At 41.5% G+C, this 15,609-nt stretch overlaps 2 protein-coding genes across 2 annotated transcripts; one reads left to right on the top strand and one right to left on the bottom strand.

Annotated features, from left to right (window-relative positions):
- Positions 1-10,258: 10,258 nt before the first annotated feature.
- LOC137955813 (calcium-binding protein CBP-like) lies at positions 10,259-12,380 on the top strand. The gene is made up of 5 exons (XM_068802961.1): positions 10,259-10,990; positions 11,455-11,501; positions 11,594-11,769; positions 11,943-11,961; positions 12,079-12,380. The coding sequence occupies exons 1-5, from the start codon at positions 10,489-10,491 to the stop codon at positions 12,181-12,183; spliced, it is 849 nt and encodes a 282-aa protein (XP_068659062.1). The 5' UTR covers positions 10,259-10,488; the 3' UTR covers positions 12,184-12,380.
- A 26-nt stretch (positions 12,381-12,406) lies between these two features.
- Positions 12,407-15,609, bottom strand: LOC137955814 (alpha carbonic anhydrase 7-like). The gene is made up of 7 exons (XM_068802963.1): positions 15,519-15,609; positions 14,901-15,118; positions 14,505-14,611; positions 14,318-14,420; positions 13,722-13,880; positions 13,556-13,609; positions 12,407-12,633 (listed from the first exon to the last, which is right to left on the bottom strand). The coding sequence occupies exons 1-7, from the start codon at positions 15,604-15,606 to the stop codon at positions 12,559-12,561; spliced, it is 804 nt and encodes a 267-aa protein (XP_068659064.1). The 5' UTR covers positions 15,607-15,609; the 3' UTR covers positions 12,407-12,558.

The following is a 15,609-nucleotide window of genomic DNA, read 5'->3' as shown; positions in this document are numbered from 1 at the left end:
TTAACGTATACAATGGGTTGATCTGTTCGTTGCTGCTGCCTGGTTAGCGAAGGACTCAACTTCCTCCACCAGAAGCCCGAGTGCCGACAGCATATTAGTACTATAAAATTACGATTATGCCCCTCCTTTTCTACGAAGTGACCGTTAATGTGTCTTACGTTCTGCTACGATAAAATCGTTCAAAATTTTCCCCTTTTATAATAAATTAGTTTGCTCATAATAAATTATTATGCAGAGGTTGGTCCATAGGTACCGGATTATACATCAAATGGTCGTTACATGGTAGTTGCAGGACGCAAAGGTCACCCTGCAATCATAGACATGAAACCTTTGGCCCTCATCATAGAGATTCAGGTCTGATTAGTGGGTCTTTTTATATGCCAATAATACACTTTATCGTACTTTTATGTGTTCTTCTTCTAACCAACACTTTTTTTTCTAATGGAACATGTCTTGGTCGTTTAAATCCCTTCAATGCTATTATTTGGCCTTGGTCACTCTGGAAGGCAGCTGACCAAGTACTACTCTACTGGCAGGTATGGATTGTAAAAATCTAAAGTTATGGGATTTGAGGAAATTTGAGACTTTGCACACTTATAATGTCATAATGGATTAACATAATTTTCCCTTTTGGTTATGGGGATAAGATTCCGGTTGTATTTATCACGTATTGTAATTATCTTTTTATGTAAAGCTTATCGGTTCAGATTGTAATTTATATAAATACCACGTGTAATCAATACAAAAATGGTGGTTTTATTCAACATCTCACATGGTATAAGAGTATATCGATCTTTTGTATTTGTCATCTTCTGATTTTCTTTCTTGTTTTTTTTTTTTTTTTTGCCTCTCCACCCGTAACTCCCTCTTTGCATCTACCGTCTTCAAATTGAGCCACCGGCAATGATAGATTGCTTTTGTCATCACTATTCTGTCACTAACCTTCCTTTCATCGTTTGTGACACTGCAGCCATCGGCCTACCGCCTACCTCCCTCTCTTAGCCGTTTGCACAAACCCCTCGCAGTGTTGATGTCCACCATCAACCGTACGAAAAATAAAAAATAAAAAATTATGACAATGAACAACTGCCTGCTCACTTTTCCTCAATTCTAAGTCACTGCAAATCTTCCAAATTCAAGTTTCTCCGTCCTTGCTCAAACTCTTCCTTATTAGGTATGATCTCGTTGGGTACATTGATGGCTCTAAATCCTGGCCATAGAAAGTCATTACTGTAAATCTCTCCCTAAATTCAAGCATTTCCTTATTGGCTCAAACTCGCCCTTATTGGGTATGATCTCGTTGGGTATATTGATGGCTTCAAACCTTACCCACAAAAAACTCTCTACAAATCTCTCCCTAAATTCAAGTCTCTCCCTTTTGGCTCAAATTTGCCCTTATTGGGTATGATCTCTTTGGGTATATTAATGGCTCCGAACCTTGGCCATAAAAAAACTCTCACTACAAATCTCTCCACAAATTCAAGTCTCTCCCTTTTGGCTCAAATTCGCCATTATTAGGTATGATCTCCTTGGATCTATTGATAACTCAAAACTTTGGCACATAAAAACCCTCACTACAAATACACCTCCACCCCCCCCCCCCCCCCCCCCCCCTTCTCTCCCAAATTCAAACCTCTCCCTCTTGGTTAAATTTGCCCTTATCAGGTATGATCTCCTTGGGTACATTGATGGCTTCAAACCTTGGCCACAAAAAACCCTCAGTGCAAATCTCTCCCCAAATTCAAGCATCTCCCTCTTGGCTTAAATTCACTCTTTTTAGGTATGATCACTTTGGGTACATTGATGGCCCCAGACCATGGCCTCGGAAAACCTTCACTTCAAATCTCTCCCTAAATCCAAGTTTCTCCTTCTTATCTCAAATTCGTCCTTATCAGGTATGATCTCCTTACAAAGTCAGTATCACTTTCACAGATTCATTTACTACGAAATAAGATTGACCTCTCTAACCGTGACTTATCTTGAAGGGACATAATAAGGGATTAACATAATCTTTCCCTTTGGTTATTGGATAAGATCCCAGTTGTATTTATCATATTTTATAATTATCTTTTTATGTAAAACTTATTGGTTTAGATTGTAATATGTATAAATACCAAAATGGTGGTTCAATTCAACATCTCATGGTCATGCAAATACCGTAGAGTTCGGTGAAAGGTTATCAGATTGGGAAAGTTCTTTTTCAACCTTAAGAAGACTAGTATTCTTTTGCCACGATCTAGTGAACCAAATTTTGACTTATGGGTGGGGACTTCTCGCCAGTGAAGGGAGAAGGAGACCCATGCTCTTCTGGATAAGCTTCCACCTGAAACAATTATGCTCGGCCCTAGACAAATACGTACTGTCAAGCTTCCAAAGAAAAAAGTTGAGACGGAGGAATGTGACGCCGAAGATGAAAGCGAACAAGAAGCTGGAAGGCATAGCTAGAGCCAAGAGGCCTTTATCAAATAAGGAGCAGTCTAAGAAGATACAAAGAACTAACCAAGAGGAAGTTGAGTTACCAAAATTTCTCCAACGCTTTGTTTGCAAGAAGTTTCAGTGACTAATTTATGCTTTCTTCCCCATTATCTAAAACTAGAGGAGGAAGGGGTTTTCTCCCGCCCCTCCCCTATGTTTCAGTGAGAAGGGCCCCTTACTTTTTCTGTTTTTTATTTTTTTGTTTTATGGGAGACGATTTTGTTGTCGCCGCATCAAGTCAGGGAGGGCAGCAAATCCCTCCCCCTCCCCCTCCCCCCGGTTCCATATATGAAACGGGGAGGAGAGAGGTGGCAAGGAAGAGGGAGAAAGGAATGTGAAAAAGGGGGAAATAATTTTTCTTCTGTTTTCACCCCGTCTCTGAATCATATAGCTGCTCTTTCCAAACGCCACTTAAATACAGGGTCAAGCAGTTTTTAACTGTTTATAAAATAATTTTATATCTAGTTTATTGGAAAAAAGAGGTGGGAGCTAGGGGTGGCACCAAACCTGCCTATGTTTGAGCCGAGTTTGATTTAAATATTTCGAATTCAAGTTCGAGTCGAGCCTAGTGTCACGGGGTCGCAACTCCTTTGCTTAACTCGTGCAGCGCTTGTGCGCAAAACTCCTTTTGCCAATACACAAGTCAGCCTAACTCTCACTCTTACTTGTAAGGGTTACACTCACTCACCCGATGAAAGCAATGAGAAAACTTAAGAGGGCTTAAGGGACTTGCTCAAGAGAGATTGTATTGCACTCCAATGAGTTGTGTACAAATGAGAGACTCTCCCCTATTTATAGTTTCGAGGGAGAGCAATGAATGTTCTAAATTGTATACACTTGTCATTGATCCAATGGTTTGGATCCTTCTAAACTATTCCACTACCATCTAGTTATGGACTTTTCCAGACTCTTATATACAATACTAAGGTGTATGCCCAAGTGCATATACCGGACCCAACTTTGGTGTATGTGCGGAATCTTCTAGAGAGCTTCTAGATATCCCTCCTTCTAGAACATGGGTTGGGCAATCCATAGAGGGCTTGGGCAAGAACCTCCTCTATGTATCCTCAAAGGGTTCACAAGCCCAATAAGTATGTCATGGGCTTGGGCTCCGTGACATTCTCCCCCACCTAAATTACACAACGTCCTCGTTGCGTTCATTGTACATCGTGATCTGGTCCTCAAACTGCCATAGCGCCTCAGTTTCTTCCTATGTAGCCTCACTCTTTGGCAATTCACGCCATTTCACTAAGTACTCCATCTTAGGCTGGACTCCCCTCCGTCTCTTTACGCGATCACTGATGATGTATTCCACCTCTTTGTCAAACGATGAAGTCATCAGTGGCGGTGCGCGTTTGCTAACTCCTCGTGAAAGATCCTCCGTATCTGCATGATAGGGCTTCAATATGCTTGCATGAAAGACCGGATGGATCTTGAGGGATGGTGGGAGTTGGACTTGGTATGAAACTTTTCCAACTCTCTTAATGATGGGGTAAGGCCCTTCATATCTCCTTACCAACCCCTTGTGCTTACCGCGCAAAGCTTTGAACTGTTGGGGTGGTAACTTTATCATGACGAGGTCCCCCACCTTGAACTCAAGTGGACGCCTCTTTTCGTCCGCATGCTTTTTCATCCTCTTAGCGGCTTTGTGCAGGTAGAACTTTGCTTTGTCAGCCTATTCATGCCAGTTCTTGGCAAACTGATAGGCTATAGGGCTCTTACCTTCATAGTTGGTCCCTACCGTCAATGGTGTGAGCGGTTGTTGGCATGTTGCCAACTCAAAGGGATGTGGCCTGTTGACTCGCTCTTTTGCAAGTTGTAGCAAAATTGGGCCACATCTAGAAGCTTCACCCAATCTTTCTGATTTGCACTCACGAAATGCCTTAGGTATTCCTCCAGCAATGCGTTCGTGCGCTCTGTTTGTCCGTCTGTTTGGGGGTGAAAGCTCGTGAAAAAGTAAAGTTCTATCCCCAAGAGTTTGAACATCTCCGTCCAAAACTTCCCCGAGAACCAAGGGTCTCGGTCACTTATAATTGATTTAGGGACTCCCCAATACTTCACCACATTTTTCAAGATCAGTCGGGCTACTTCATCTGTTGTGCAATTTGTTGGAGCAATAATGAAAGTAGCATACTTGGAGAACTGATCTACCACAACTAAGATAGATCCAATCTCATCCATCTTAGGCAACGCCGATATGAAATCCATAGAGATGTTCTCCCACGGTCGTTCTGACACAGGTAATGGCTCCAACAACCCTTATAGCTTTCTATGTTCAACCTTGTCTTGTTGGCAAACTAGGCATGTCTTCACGTACTCGTCTATATCGTCCACCATCCGTGGCCAATAGTACCTAGTCTCCAACAAATAACACTTCTCTCTCTTCACATAGAGCGTTTTCTCGTAACACTTGGAAAAAAATTCGTAAGTAGTCTAGGTGTTCATTTAACGTTTGGTTGTAGACCACAATATCATCCAAGTAGACCACCACGAATCGATCCAAGTATGGATGAAAGATTTTGTTCATCAAAGTGCAAAACGTAGTTGGGGCATTGTCAAGCCAAAGGGCATTACTAAAAACTCGTAAGCTCAATACCTTGTGACGCAAGTAGTCTTCGGCTCGTCTCCTTCAGCAATCTGCACTTGATAGTACCCCGATCGTAGATCAAGTTTGCTAAAGTACCATGCCTCAGCCAGCCTATCGAACAAATCTGTTGTGAGCGGAATCGGATATTTGTTATTGATGGTTACCTTGTTGAGTGCTCGGTAGTCGATGCACATCCTAAAGATCCCATCGTGCTTCTTTTGGAACAATATCGGGGCTCCATAAGGGGCTTTCGATGGTTGTATAAAGCTAGCATCCAGCAACTCTCGTAGTTGCCTCCTTAGTTCCTCCAGCTCAGGTGGTGACGTCCGATATGGGGCTAGCGCAGGGGGTCTTGAACCGGGCTCCAACTCGATTTGGTGATCGACCTCCCTCCTTGGTGGTAATCTCTTGGGCAGCTCTGGCTGCATGACGTCCTTAAATTCACTAAGGACTTTCTCGACTTCCCGCGGCAAGGGCATCCCGTCTTTCTCTTCTGACAAGGTGACCAAGTAGGTTACCTCACCCTTCTTGAGGCCCTTGACCAGCTGTATAGCCGACAATATCTTACCTATCTTCTTGTCATCCTTCAACACCGGGACCATGCAAGGTGCATTCTCATCCAGAAAGCTCAACACACCCAAGCATGGTATAGGAATGGCTTTGGCCGAACTAAGGAACTCCATTCCAAGAATGACCTTGAAGTCATCCATAGGCACTGTTGTTAGGTTAATGGTGTCTTGCCATTCCCCTGCCTTAAAGGCGATGCCTTTTGCAACCCCAACCACCAGCTTAGCCTTAGAGTTGACCGCCTTCATCCTACTCACATCCTTCTCCAATTTGAGACCCAACCTCTTGGCCTCTTTTCTTGAGATAAAGTTGTGAGTGGCTCCCGTATCAATCATAACACATGTGCTTTTGGCATTTAGACACACGTCTATATACATGAGTTCCTTGACTGAATGGGGCAACAAACTTGGCCACATGAGCCTGCCCCTTCATGGCATTGAGGAGTCTAAGTGCCCCCATCATAGGCTCCTCCTCATTCTCACTCTCCTCCTCATGGCCTTCCTTGTTTACTAACAAGGCATTGAGAGTTTTCTTCTTTGGACACTCAAAAGCTCTATGGTCACCATCACAAATGAAACAACAAGAGCAACGAGGGACGAACTTACCTTTGCCCTTTTGATCATAGTTGTTTTTCTAGCCTTCTTTCTTCTGGTACTTCAGCTTGTCTCCCCTGCCTTTGCCTTAGTTAGGCCTTCCCTTTTTGTCTTTGTTTGAGCCCTCAGCCTTCTTTGTGAATTCGACCAACTTCCTCCGTTGAGAGTGCGGTGGCCAGGTCTTGCACTCCCCGCCTTTGCAACTCTTGCTCTGCCCAAAGTTGCAATCCATCCATGAAGAAGAAGAGTTTATCTTTCTCAGCCATTTCAGATATATTCAGCAGCAAGGCTGTGAACTGGTTGACATACTCTCGAATGGACCCCGTATGTTTCAGCCGCTTTAGATTCTTCCGAGCCAAATACTCCACGTTTTCTGGGAAAAATTGAGACTTGATCTCCTTCCTGAAATCTTCATATGTTGTTATAGTGCAGCGGCCTTCGGTTATATCACCATACCTCCATCTCCACCATAGAATTGTATCGTCGGTGTGATACATAGTGGTTGTATCCACCTTCATGGCTTCGTCTGAAATCCTGGTAACTTTAAAGTATTGTTCCATTTGCCAAAGAAAAATTTCTAAGTCTTTGGCATCTCATTTCCCATTGTAGCTCTTAGGTTCTGGGACTTTGACCTTTGGAGCGAACTCCCTTGGTCTAAGCCCTCCCCCAGTGGCTACCGCCTTCTCCAATACGGCCAACCGAATTTTAACATCTTCAAGCTCAGCTACTTCCTCACGAAGGCTAGTCATTTCGCCTTCCATAGTTTCAAATTTTTTTGACATGCTTTCAACCTTCTCTGTCGCCTTTTCACCCAAGGTTTTAAAAATCCCTACTACACTTCGCATGTCGGCTTCAAAACTATACAGGGCATCTACAAAAGCATTTGACTTGTTCAAACACTCAGAGAGAGTTTGTTCGAACTTACCGAACCGAGTCTCCAATATAGAGATACGAGCATCCAACGCCGATTCCCGACCTCGGTCCCTTGAGCTATCTCTCTTCGACTTTGAAGACTGGCCTTCCACCGCCACATTGGTCACTTGCGAATCGCTAGCCATGATGCAGCAACAATTTCCCCTCTCGAACCGAAGCTCTGATACCAACTGTCACGGGGTCGCAACTCCTTTGCTTAACCCGTGCAGTACTTGTGCGCAAAACTCCTTTTGCCAATACACAAGTCAGCCTAACTCTCACTCTTACTTGTAAGGGCTACACTCACTCACCCAATGAAAACAATGAGAGAACTTAAGAGGGATTAAGGGACTTGCTCAAGAGAGATTGTATTGCACTCCAATGAGTTGTGTACAAATGAGATACTCTCCCCAATTTATAGTTTTTTGGGGGAACAATGAATGTTCTAGATTGTATACACTTGTCATTGATCCAATGGTTTGGATCCTTCTAGATTATTCCACTACCATCTAACTGTGGACCTTTCTAGACTCTTATATACAATACTAGGGTGTATGCCCAAGTGCATATACCGGACCCAACTTTGGTGTATGTGCGGAACCTTCTAGAGAGCTTCTAGAGATCCCTCCTTCTAGAACATGAGTTGGGTAATCCATAGAGGGCTGGGGCAAGAACCTCCTTTATGTATCCTCAAATGGGTTACATGCCCAATGAGTATGCCATGGGCTTGTGCTCCGTGACACTAGGCTCGAGCCTAAAATTATTATCCAGCTCAAGCCTAATAATTTTAACCGAGTTCGAGCGAGTTTCAACATTCATTTAAAACTTTTCAAAAAATACATGTCTTGAGTTCATGCTCCAACATACATTTAAAACTTTTTAAAAAATATATGTCAAATAAATTGTATATAAAATTATGCATACATTTTACATAAAGTTGGGAATGACCTTTACTTAAAATTGGGCATAAGGGTGACATCGAATCCAACTGAGTTTGAACTTTATTCAAGACGAGCTTGATTTAAATATTTCAAACTCGAGCTTGAGCGAGCCGACCCTAGCCTCGAACCTAAAATTGTAATCGAATTCGAGCCTAATAATTTTAACTGAGTTTAAGTTTGAGCTCTAGCCAAGTTTGAACATAACCTACATTTAATACTCTATATAAAATATATATAAAATTATGTGTACATTTTAAAAAAAAAAGAATGATACAGGAGGTTCATGATTAATTTTCAATAATGGATTAAAACGTACCAATATTAATCTTTTTTACTCCAAATGTTGTCTAGCTTGTTTTGTAATTTTTGAATTTGGCCATAAATTTATTATGGCCTCCTTAATGCCCCTGGTTGAAAATTTATATTTAGGAAAAACATGATATATATTTGCAAAAAAATATTTAAATAAAATCCTATTACTATTAGTGACTTATTAGAAAATTACAAGAAATATTTTAAAATTTTATTAGGAAAGTTAAATGGACCTCTTATTGCCTCTTCTAGGGAAATAAATAAAAATTAATAATCAATCTAATATATTACTATACTTATCGATAAAATTTTAATCAAATAAAATGTCAAACACAAAATTGCAATGAAAATTGTCTCATGCTAAAAGTATTACAGCATCAACTGTCAAATAATTATTCAAAAATTTTCTATACGACTTTCTAGGCCATCTTGACAAGAAAATCGTACTTAAAAAAATATATGATTTTTTTAATAAGAATTTTCAATTAAAAAAATATTTACAAAACAACATGAAACACTAATAGTCCCTAGAAACTTATTTATACTAAAATGTATTTTCAATTTCTTCAAGAGCCATGAGAGTTTAAGGAAAAAAAAATTTGAGGAAGGAGAGTTTAAGGAAAAAAGTTTTTTTTTTCACTTTATGATCTTGCACCTGCAAAATCGCATGACTGAAAGTTGCATGTGTGAAAGCATCTTCGCGCGGTGGGGGGCGGGGGGGCTCTCCTAGTTCTGGTTTTCCGTCGAGACGATGCTGAGGGAAGGGGGTTACGGCACTGGCGAGGACCTGTTGTCGGGGATAACGATTGCGACGGAAACAAAGGCGAAAGCGAGGGGAGGAAGAAATCGAACGAACGACTACAGATGCGCCCGACGAACAAATGTCAACGACGACAACAACGGACAAGAGGGGCTAGGTAGTGACTCCCACTCCCTCTCCCCTGCTCTCGGTTTCGACTCAGCCCGTTAACGAGCTATTGAGCCGAACCTGGATTCGGTCGAATTCGGCTCGTTAATATAAACAAGTCTATCCCAGATGAACTAACCTGGCACTGAGCCGAGTTTGAGCCGCTCACAAACCGGCTCGATTGGAAGCCACCTAGGGGATTCTTTGACACGTTCAGATTTAAGCTCCTTAAAAAATTGGGGTTGAGAACAGTGTCTAATGTAGATCAGTACAAAACCTGCACCTGAAAAAAGCTCACAGCTTCATTGGTATGACCTGTTCGATGAAATAGGTAACAGCTAGTTGCCTTAAAAAAAAAATGTCAAACAGTTGATAAGTTATACTGTAAAGGTACAATGTTGAAGACGGAAATTAATGGCGTAGAGGGCGGGACCGATCAAAGTGATAAGAAGTATTGACCGCTGAGACAGCAGAAATAAGAAATGGGACGTCTGACATAGACCAAGGGATGATGAGGTGGTAGGTACGTGTTCAGGCAGAGACCTGGCACGAAGCCGTCCTCACCCACATGCAAAGTCGCCGTCTTCGTCTGCCAAAAAGATCGCAAAGTAATTTACCCTCCCGACGATAAAAAACACGAAGCTGCAGGTAAATCATCGGAGCTGGTTTTCATTAATTACGACTTCATACACGTTGGTGTTCATCACGTTCTAGTCAATGGAAACGCGTTCGGTTCTCTGGGTCGTCGGAGTAAACCGGCTCGCGAGCCTATCGTAATCGAAATGAGGATTGACAAACGCTGTTTCTGAGTTCTCACCGGGAAAAGAAAGCAAATTTTGGAAGCACGAGAAACGGTCACATGCATGACATTTGAAAATCTCATAAAGGCTTAAAACCGGGTCACCCATCATTTGATATATATAGAAACCGATTATAATTGTAGATCAAACTGGAATTTCTCCCCTCGAGTCCTCCACTTGGAGAAGTAAACGCGTCTCAGGGTAGAATCGCCAGGTCGCAATTTGCTATATGCTATATACTACTGCAACAAATGGAATTGACCGACTTCCATTTGCCCTCCATGAGGCCTTTTTCCTAGATCTGATATCAGTATATATTCCACCTCGTTCGAGACCGAACTCAACCTTCGTATCTCTCCTACAGATCTCCCGTTTCCCATCGAATTGACCAAAAATGGCGGGTTACCCACCTTCTGGCTACGGCTACGGTGCACAACCGCCGGGACCGCCCTACGGCAACCCCGCGAACCCTTACGGCCAGCCGCCACCCAACCCCGCGACCCCTTACGGCCACCCGCCACCCAACCCGTATGCCCCGGCTTCTGCTCCCTACGGAGCGCCTTCGGCGCCTTACACACCCGCCTCTGCGCCCGGCGTGAAACCCCCTAAAGGCGACAAGCTCCAGCAGCCGCAGCCCGGGGCTCATGCGGCCTCCGGGTATCCTCCCGCGCCTGGTTATGGGAGCCCCTTTGCATCGCTTATGCCATCAGCGTTTGCTCCCGGTACCGACCCCAACGTTATCGCCTGCTTTCAGTTTGCGGATCAGGACGGAAGCGGGTTTATCGATGATAAGGAGCTTCAGAGGGCGTTGTCGTCGTATAATCAAGGGGCGTTTAGCTTGAGGACGGTTCATCTGCTTATGTATCTCTTCACCAATTCCAATACCAGGAAGATTGGTATGTGAGTTTAGACCCTGATCAGAAATCTGATTCTATTCTTTTTTCAATTTTTGTGTTTACAATTTTGTTTTTGTGGGTTAAGTTTTCTTCTTTTTTCTCGATTCTAATGTCAACTTTGGTCGATGAAGCGACCGACTTGCTTCATTTAGCAAAATCTGCGAAGTATCTCTTAATTTAACATAGGAAATCGATCCGTAGCACTTGAGCAAGTTTGATCAGACCTCTGCTGCTGTGAGTTGTGAATTGGGATCGACTCACTCAACTATCGTTTGGAGGAATTTCCGTTTTTCCTCTGTTGTGCTAATCGGAGTAGTCTCCTTTTATTTCTGAAGCAAACCCTAATTTTTTTTCGGGAGGAACTTTCGTCTGTGCAAGCTTTGTATTTTGCTGGTATTTACAGAACTGATTTCTTTGCTTTTTGAACTTGTTGAGTTTGACGTCTCTGCTTTTCCCAATTCCAGGACCTAAAGAATTCTCCTCTGTGTTTTACAGTCTTCAGAATTGGCGGGTACTACTTTCGTACTCTTCAAATTGTGATCATACTTTTTTTTTCCGAGTATTTTATTGTACTTGTTTACTGATTATGAACGTACCGTTCAGGCAATCTTCGAAAGGTTTGATCGCGACCGGAGTGGGAGAATCGATTCGATGGAGCTGAGAGAGGCTCTTCTCAGCCTCGGATACTCTGTTTCTCCTGTTATCTTGGATCTGCTCGTCTCAAAGTTTGATAAGACCGGCGGGAAGAACAAAGCTATCGAATACGATAACTTCATCGAGTATGCTCCCTCTTTTCTTTGTCTCGAATAAAATTGTTAATAAACGGAGGCTCTACAGAAATTGTTTTCTGGGTTGATTAGAACATCTTGCTTAAACGGTATTCTTCTTCAATTTGGCTGATTCTGGTTCTCTGTTTCTGATTTCATTTTTCGTTGTTTCTGGGTTGATGCAGGTGCTGCCTTTCTGTCAAGGTATAAAATTATTAAATAAAAAACCTCGATTATTTGATTTCTATTTTCATCTATTAATCAGATCGAATCGAATTTGAATTGAATGAATTACTGAGAAAATTAATGGGTTTTGTGCAGGGATTGACTGAAAAATTCAAGGAAAGGGACACGGCGTATTCCGGATCCGCGACTTTCACCTACGAGTCGTTTATGCTTACTGTTTTGCCGTTTCTCATTGCTTAGATAGGCGAGCTTGTTTCACTTCTGTATCTAGACAATTCTGCTTTCCAAAGGTTTTCCTCTACGAGGTTCCTCTAGGCGTGTCATCTGAATGGTTTCAGCGATGTAATACCTTAACAGTGTTTCCTTTTTTCTTTTCTGGGTTGTTATCACTTCGCGATCATCTAGTGATACAATACATTTATATTGTTCTGTTCTTCGTTTCATCTCTCTGTAAGGTCAGCTTAATGAAAGATTTGAAAGGAAAATATCAGAGTATTCTTGCGACAGAACAATATGTGATTAAAATTTCAGTTCTAATATCAGAACACAATAGGCATTCCCAGCTTCTCCTACAAATATGCGAAATAACTGGTACAGGTACTAACCTGAACTTGATCACGCCTGAGGCCTATAAAACCAAACAGTTTGGTTCTCTTTGAGCTGCACAGGCCTCGAGTTCTGTTTACATCCCTGAGACGTTGGATAAGAGACTTAGAATAAGATTGAAGCAATTAAGGTCTGTAACAGTCTTCTGCTCAAGTTTTCAAATGGGTAAATGACCTCGTCCCTGCATCTCTTTCATAAAAGACGGGAAAAGCTTACTAATGCTAGCATATATCATGAAAATCAAAGGACACGACGATGCCAACTTAACAGACGGTAAGACAGATGAGAGAGTCATGTCATTTGAGGTATAAATTTGGTTCGACAATTCAGACCGAGTAGCCAAGAGTCAAGACGATACTTGTCTGATATGGCTGCATGGTTGGGTCTCTCTTTTATCTCTAGAAAAATTAGGGTTAGGTATCAAGATAGCTTGTCTTTTATGTAGTATTGTAATGAATGGGGTGGGTAGCAAAATGATGATTGACTAATTTCATCCTAAGGATATATATTTTGCCTCCTCTATCAAACTAACCTGTATCTAAAGTATTGCTATTAGTTTTTCTTATTGGTCTGTGTTCAAAGTAGTCTAATTTTTTCACCAGAAGTAAGAAATTTGAATCTTAAAAGAAAAAGTCATCCTTTGGTTGGTGGAACAGAACCAGTTAGCAGGTTGAACCTATACAACCTGATACAATCCGTTGGTTTTTCAGATTTCATATGAGTGGAGAATTGAGAAAGGTTCAGAAGCTCTTTAATCAATCCAGTTGAATACACTGGTCCAGCGTGATCCAGTGCTTACATATTGGTTTTCAGACATCTTCTTGAAGCTCCATAGTGAGGAGATTATAGAACTAAGCTGAATATAAATGATTATGGGCACTCATAAAGATGACTCTTTGTTTTCAAATGATCCTTTGTAAACATAAAAAAAAAAAATGGTTAGCTTTTTTCTTTTAGGACATCATCAACAATAATCCTCAAAAGAAGGGGTTTGATCAAAACTTACATCATGCACTGCTTCTCTTAGTGCCCTCACTTGCTCCTTGGTGACGGTCCGTACCTACATAGACCCAGAGAAGGTTAGTGACGAACATTTGATATAATATACCTAAGGAATATGAGAATCAGGGTAGTCACTGAAGAGCAACAATGATGGCTATCCTTTAAAATACCTTCCTTACAATACTCCAAACGACACCTTCTGTACAAGGGGGAACAGTGAGAGACCCAATGTATCTGTAGTATTTTCTGCTACCTAGTTTTATGTCTTTGGGATTGATGATCCCCACGTCTTCCTCTCCTCTTTCTATGGGTTTGATGAAAGGCATTAGCTGCAAGATGCCCAAATATACTTCATGAGTCCAGTGTCATATCCAAAATAATATATAAAAATAACAACAGCAATTGCATTTGTTTGTGACAAGTTCATATGAAAACTGTTGGCATGGGACTCCTTCCTCCATCGAGCTGTCTTCGAGATCCGTAAAAAACAGAGGAAGAAGTCCTCCCTAACATCAGAGGCGGATATGATCCGAGAGACCAGAGAAAAATTAAGTGTAATTTTTTGTATATAAATACGGATGTAAATGTATGAAATTGAGAGATGAAAATAACACTTCACCGAAAAACCTACAAAAACTATCATCGTTAAAAGACCAGCCCTACCAAAAGTATGGAGCAAGTAGGGAAACCCCAGTGTTTTTGTCCGAGCATACACAGCTAAGAGAGTGCAGAAAGATAAATAATTAAAGTAAAAGCTTATGATGACCTTTTGAAGGAAAGAATCAGGTCTGCCATATTTGTAAGTGATAGCAACAACTGCAATCCTACCATCAACACTTTCATGGACCAAGTGTAGCTCCAACTGATGTCTGCAGAAGGACAAAATACTGTTACAGATTCGATCAGATCTTCAGACAATTGGTGATAATTAAGGACGTCAGAGCAAACCAAACCTTGACCCATTGAACGTGTGCTCAGAAGGTGAATGCCAATGGCATTGTTTAAGCTGATAGCTGGTCCCGTTTATGTAAATGCTACCTGCTTCACCCCTCCATTCCAACTGAAAATCAAAGCTTTTACATTAACAAAAAGGAAAAAAAAGGTTCTTCATGAGGGCACTTCTTCTACTTGGGTCTAAAATTCATGAACATCTTATGCAATTGTCTGTTCAGCTCCGAGAGTTGTGAAATGTAAAGTAAAAAAGAAGAAGGAATAAATATCGGGCCCCATGAGCACTATGATGGGAATTATGATACTGGCTATAATAAAACCTATAATTTATCTGTTCAAGTATAAACAATTGAAAGAACAAGAAGCAAGATGATGAGTGGAAGAAGATGGAATGTTACCATGATATCATGTCCCCTGTTCTTAAGAACCGCGTGCGTTGCTCTGTAGCTTCTCTTTAATCTACCTAAACTTGGACTAACTACAACTCTATGGTCGAGGATATCAATAGGGGACTGTAAATTCCCGTGAGCACAAGCTCGCCATTCTGGGTTGATTTCCCCCCATTGCTTGGGGCCTTTGCTGCTCCTTTCCAAGTAATCAAACTCCTTTTCGTCCTCTGTTGCAGCAATTATCAGTCTCAAATCTCGGTTAACTTTCAGAAAGCTGAGTAGTAACTTGAAAAGTGAAATACGGATAAGCATTTGAAAATGAGTTGAATCCGAAATAAAATGTATCTTCAAGAAAACGAAAAAGGAAGTGTCACTGCCCTGTCTCGAAGGAAACTAACCAAAAACTAAAAAACCCGTCTATACACTACAATGCAAGAGTGTTATTGTCTTCCTCAACCATTCATCTTGATCAAGGGTAATGCATTTTCGGAAATAAACGTTCCGAATAGGAAGATAGAGATCGCCCATGCACGGAAATGAAGCATTTTCCAGATACAAAATCAAAAGAGAGGTAAAACGAAATCGATGCCAAGATTCTCAAAACAAAACTAAGGATTGGGAATCTACCAATCTCAGAAGAGCCATTGATCAAAGGCTGGAACCTTGATAGGAGAAGGAAGGTGAAGATGATGAGAATATTGTGATTCCAAAACATATT

This window comes from Aristolochia californica, unplaced genomic scaffold (assembly GCF_029961685.1).
Source record: "Aristolochia californica isolate CCGP_79_NKW_82.1479 unplaced genomic scaffold, dmAriCali1.0.hap1 SCAF_2, whole genome shotgun sequence".
NCBI lineage: Eukaryota > Viridiplantae > Streptophyta > Magnoliopsida > Piperales > Aristolochiaceae > Aristolochia > Aristolochia californica.
This window is presented reverse-complemented; position numbering and strand designations above follow the sequence as displayed.

What these genes read in the sequence shown, in the direction of transcription:
- LOC137955814 (XM_068802963.1), bottom strand. Translation starts at nt 15,606, where the DNA reads ATGTTTTGGAATCACAATATTCTCATCATCTTCACCTTCCTTCTCCTA. An exon ending in TTTGGAGTATTGTAAGGAAG is followed by an intron (nt 13,610 to 13,721) that starts GTATTTTAAAGG and finishes GGGTCTATGTAG; the next exon opens with GTACGGACCGTCACCAAGGA. An exon ending in TAAGAGAAGCAGTGCATGAT is followed by an intron (nt 12,634 to 13,555) that starts GTAAGTTTTGAT and finishes CCAACGTCTCAG; the next exon opens with GGATGTAAACAGAACTCGAG.
- LOC137955813 (XM_068802961.1), top strand. Translation starts at nt 10,489, where the DNA reads ATGGCGGGTTACCCACCTTCTGGCTACGGCTACGGTGCACAACCGCCG. An exon ending in TTCCAATACCAGGAAGATTG is followed by an intron (nt 10,991 to 11,454) that starts GTATGTGAGTTT and finishes TCCCAATTCCAG; the next exon opens with GACCTAAAGAATTCTCCTCT. An exon ending in ACAGTCTTCAGAATTGGCGG is followed by an intron (nt 11,502 to 11,593) that starts GTACTACTTTCG and finishes CGTACCGTTCAG; the next exon opens with GCAATCTTCGAAAGGTTTGA.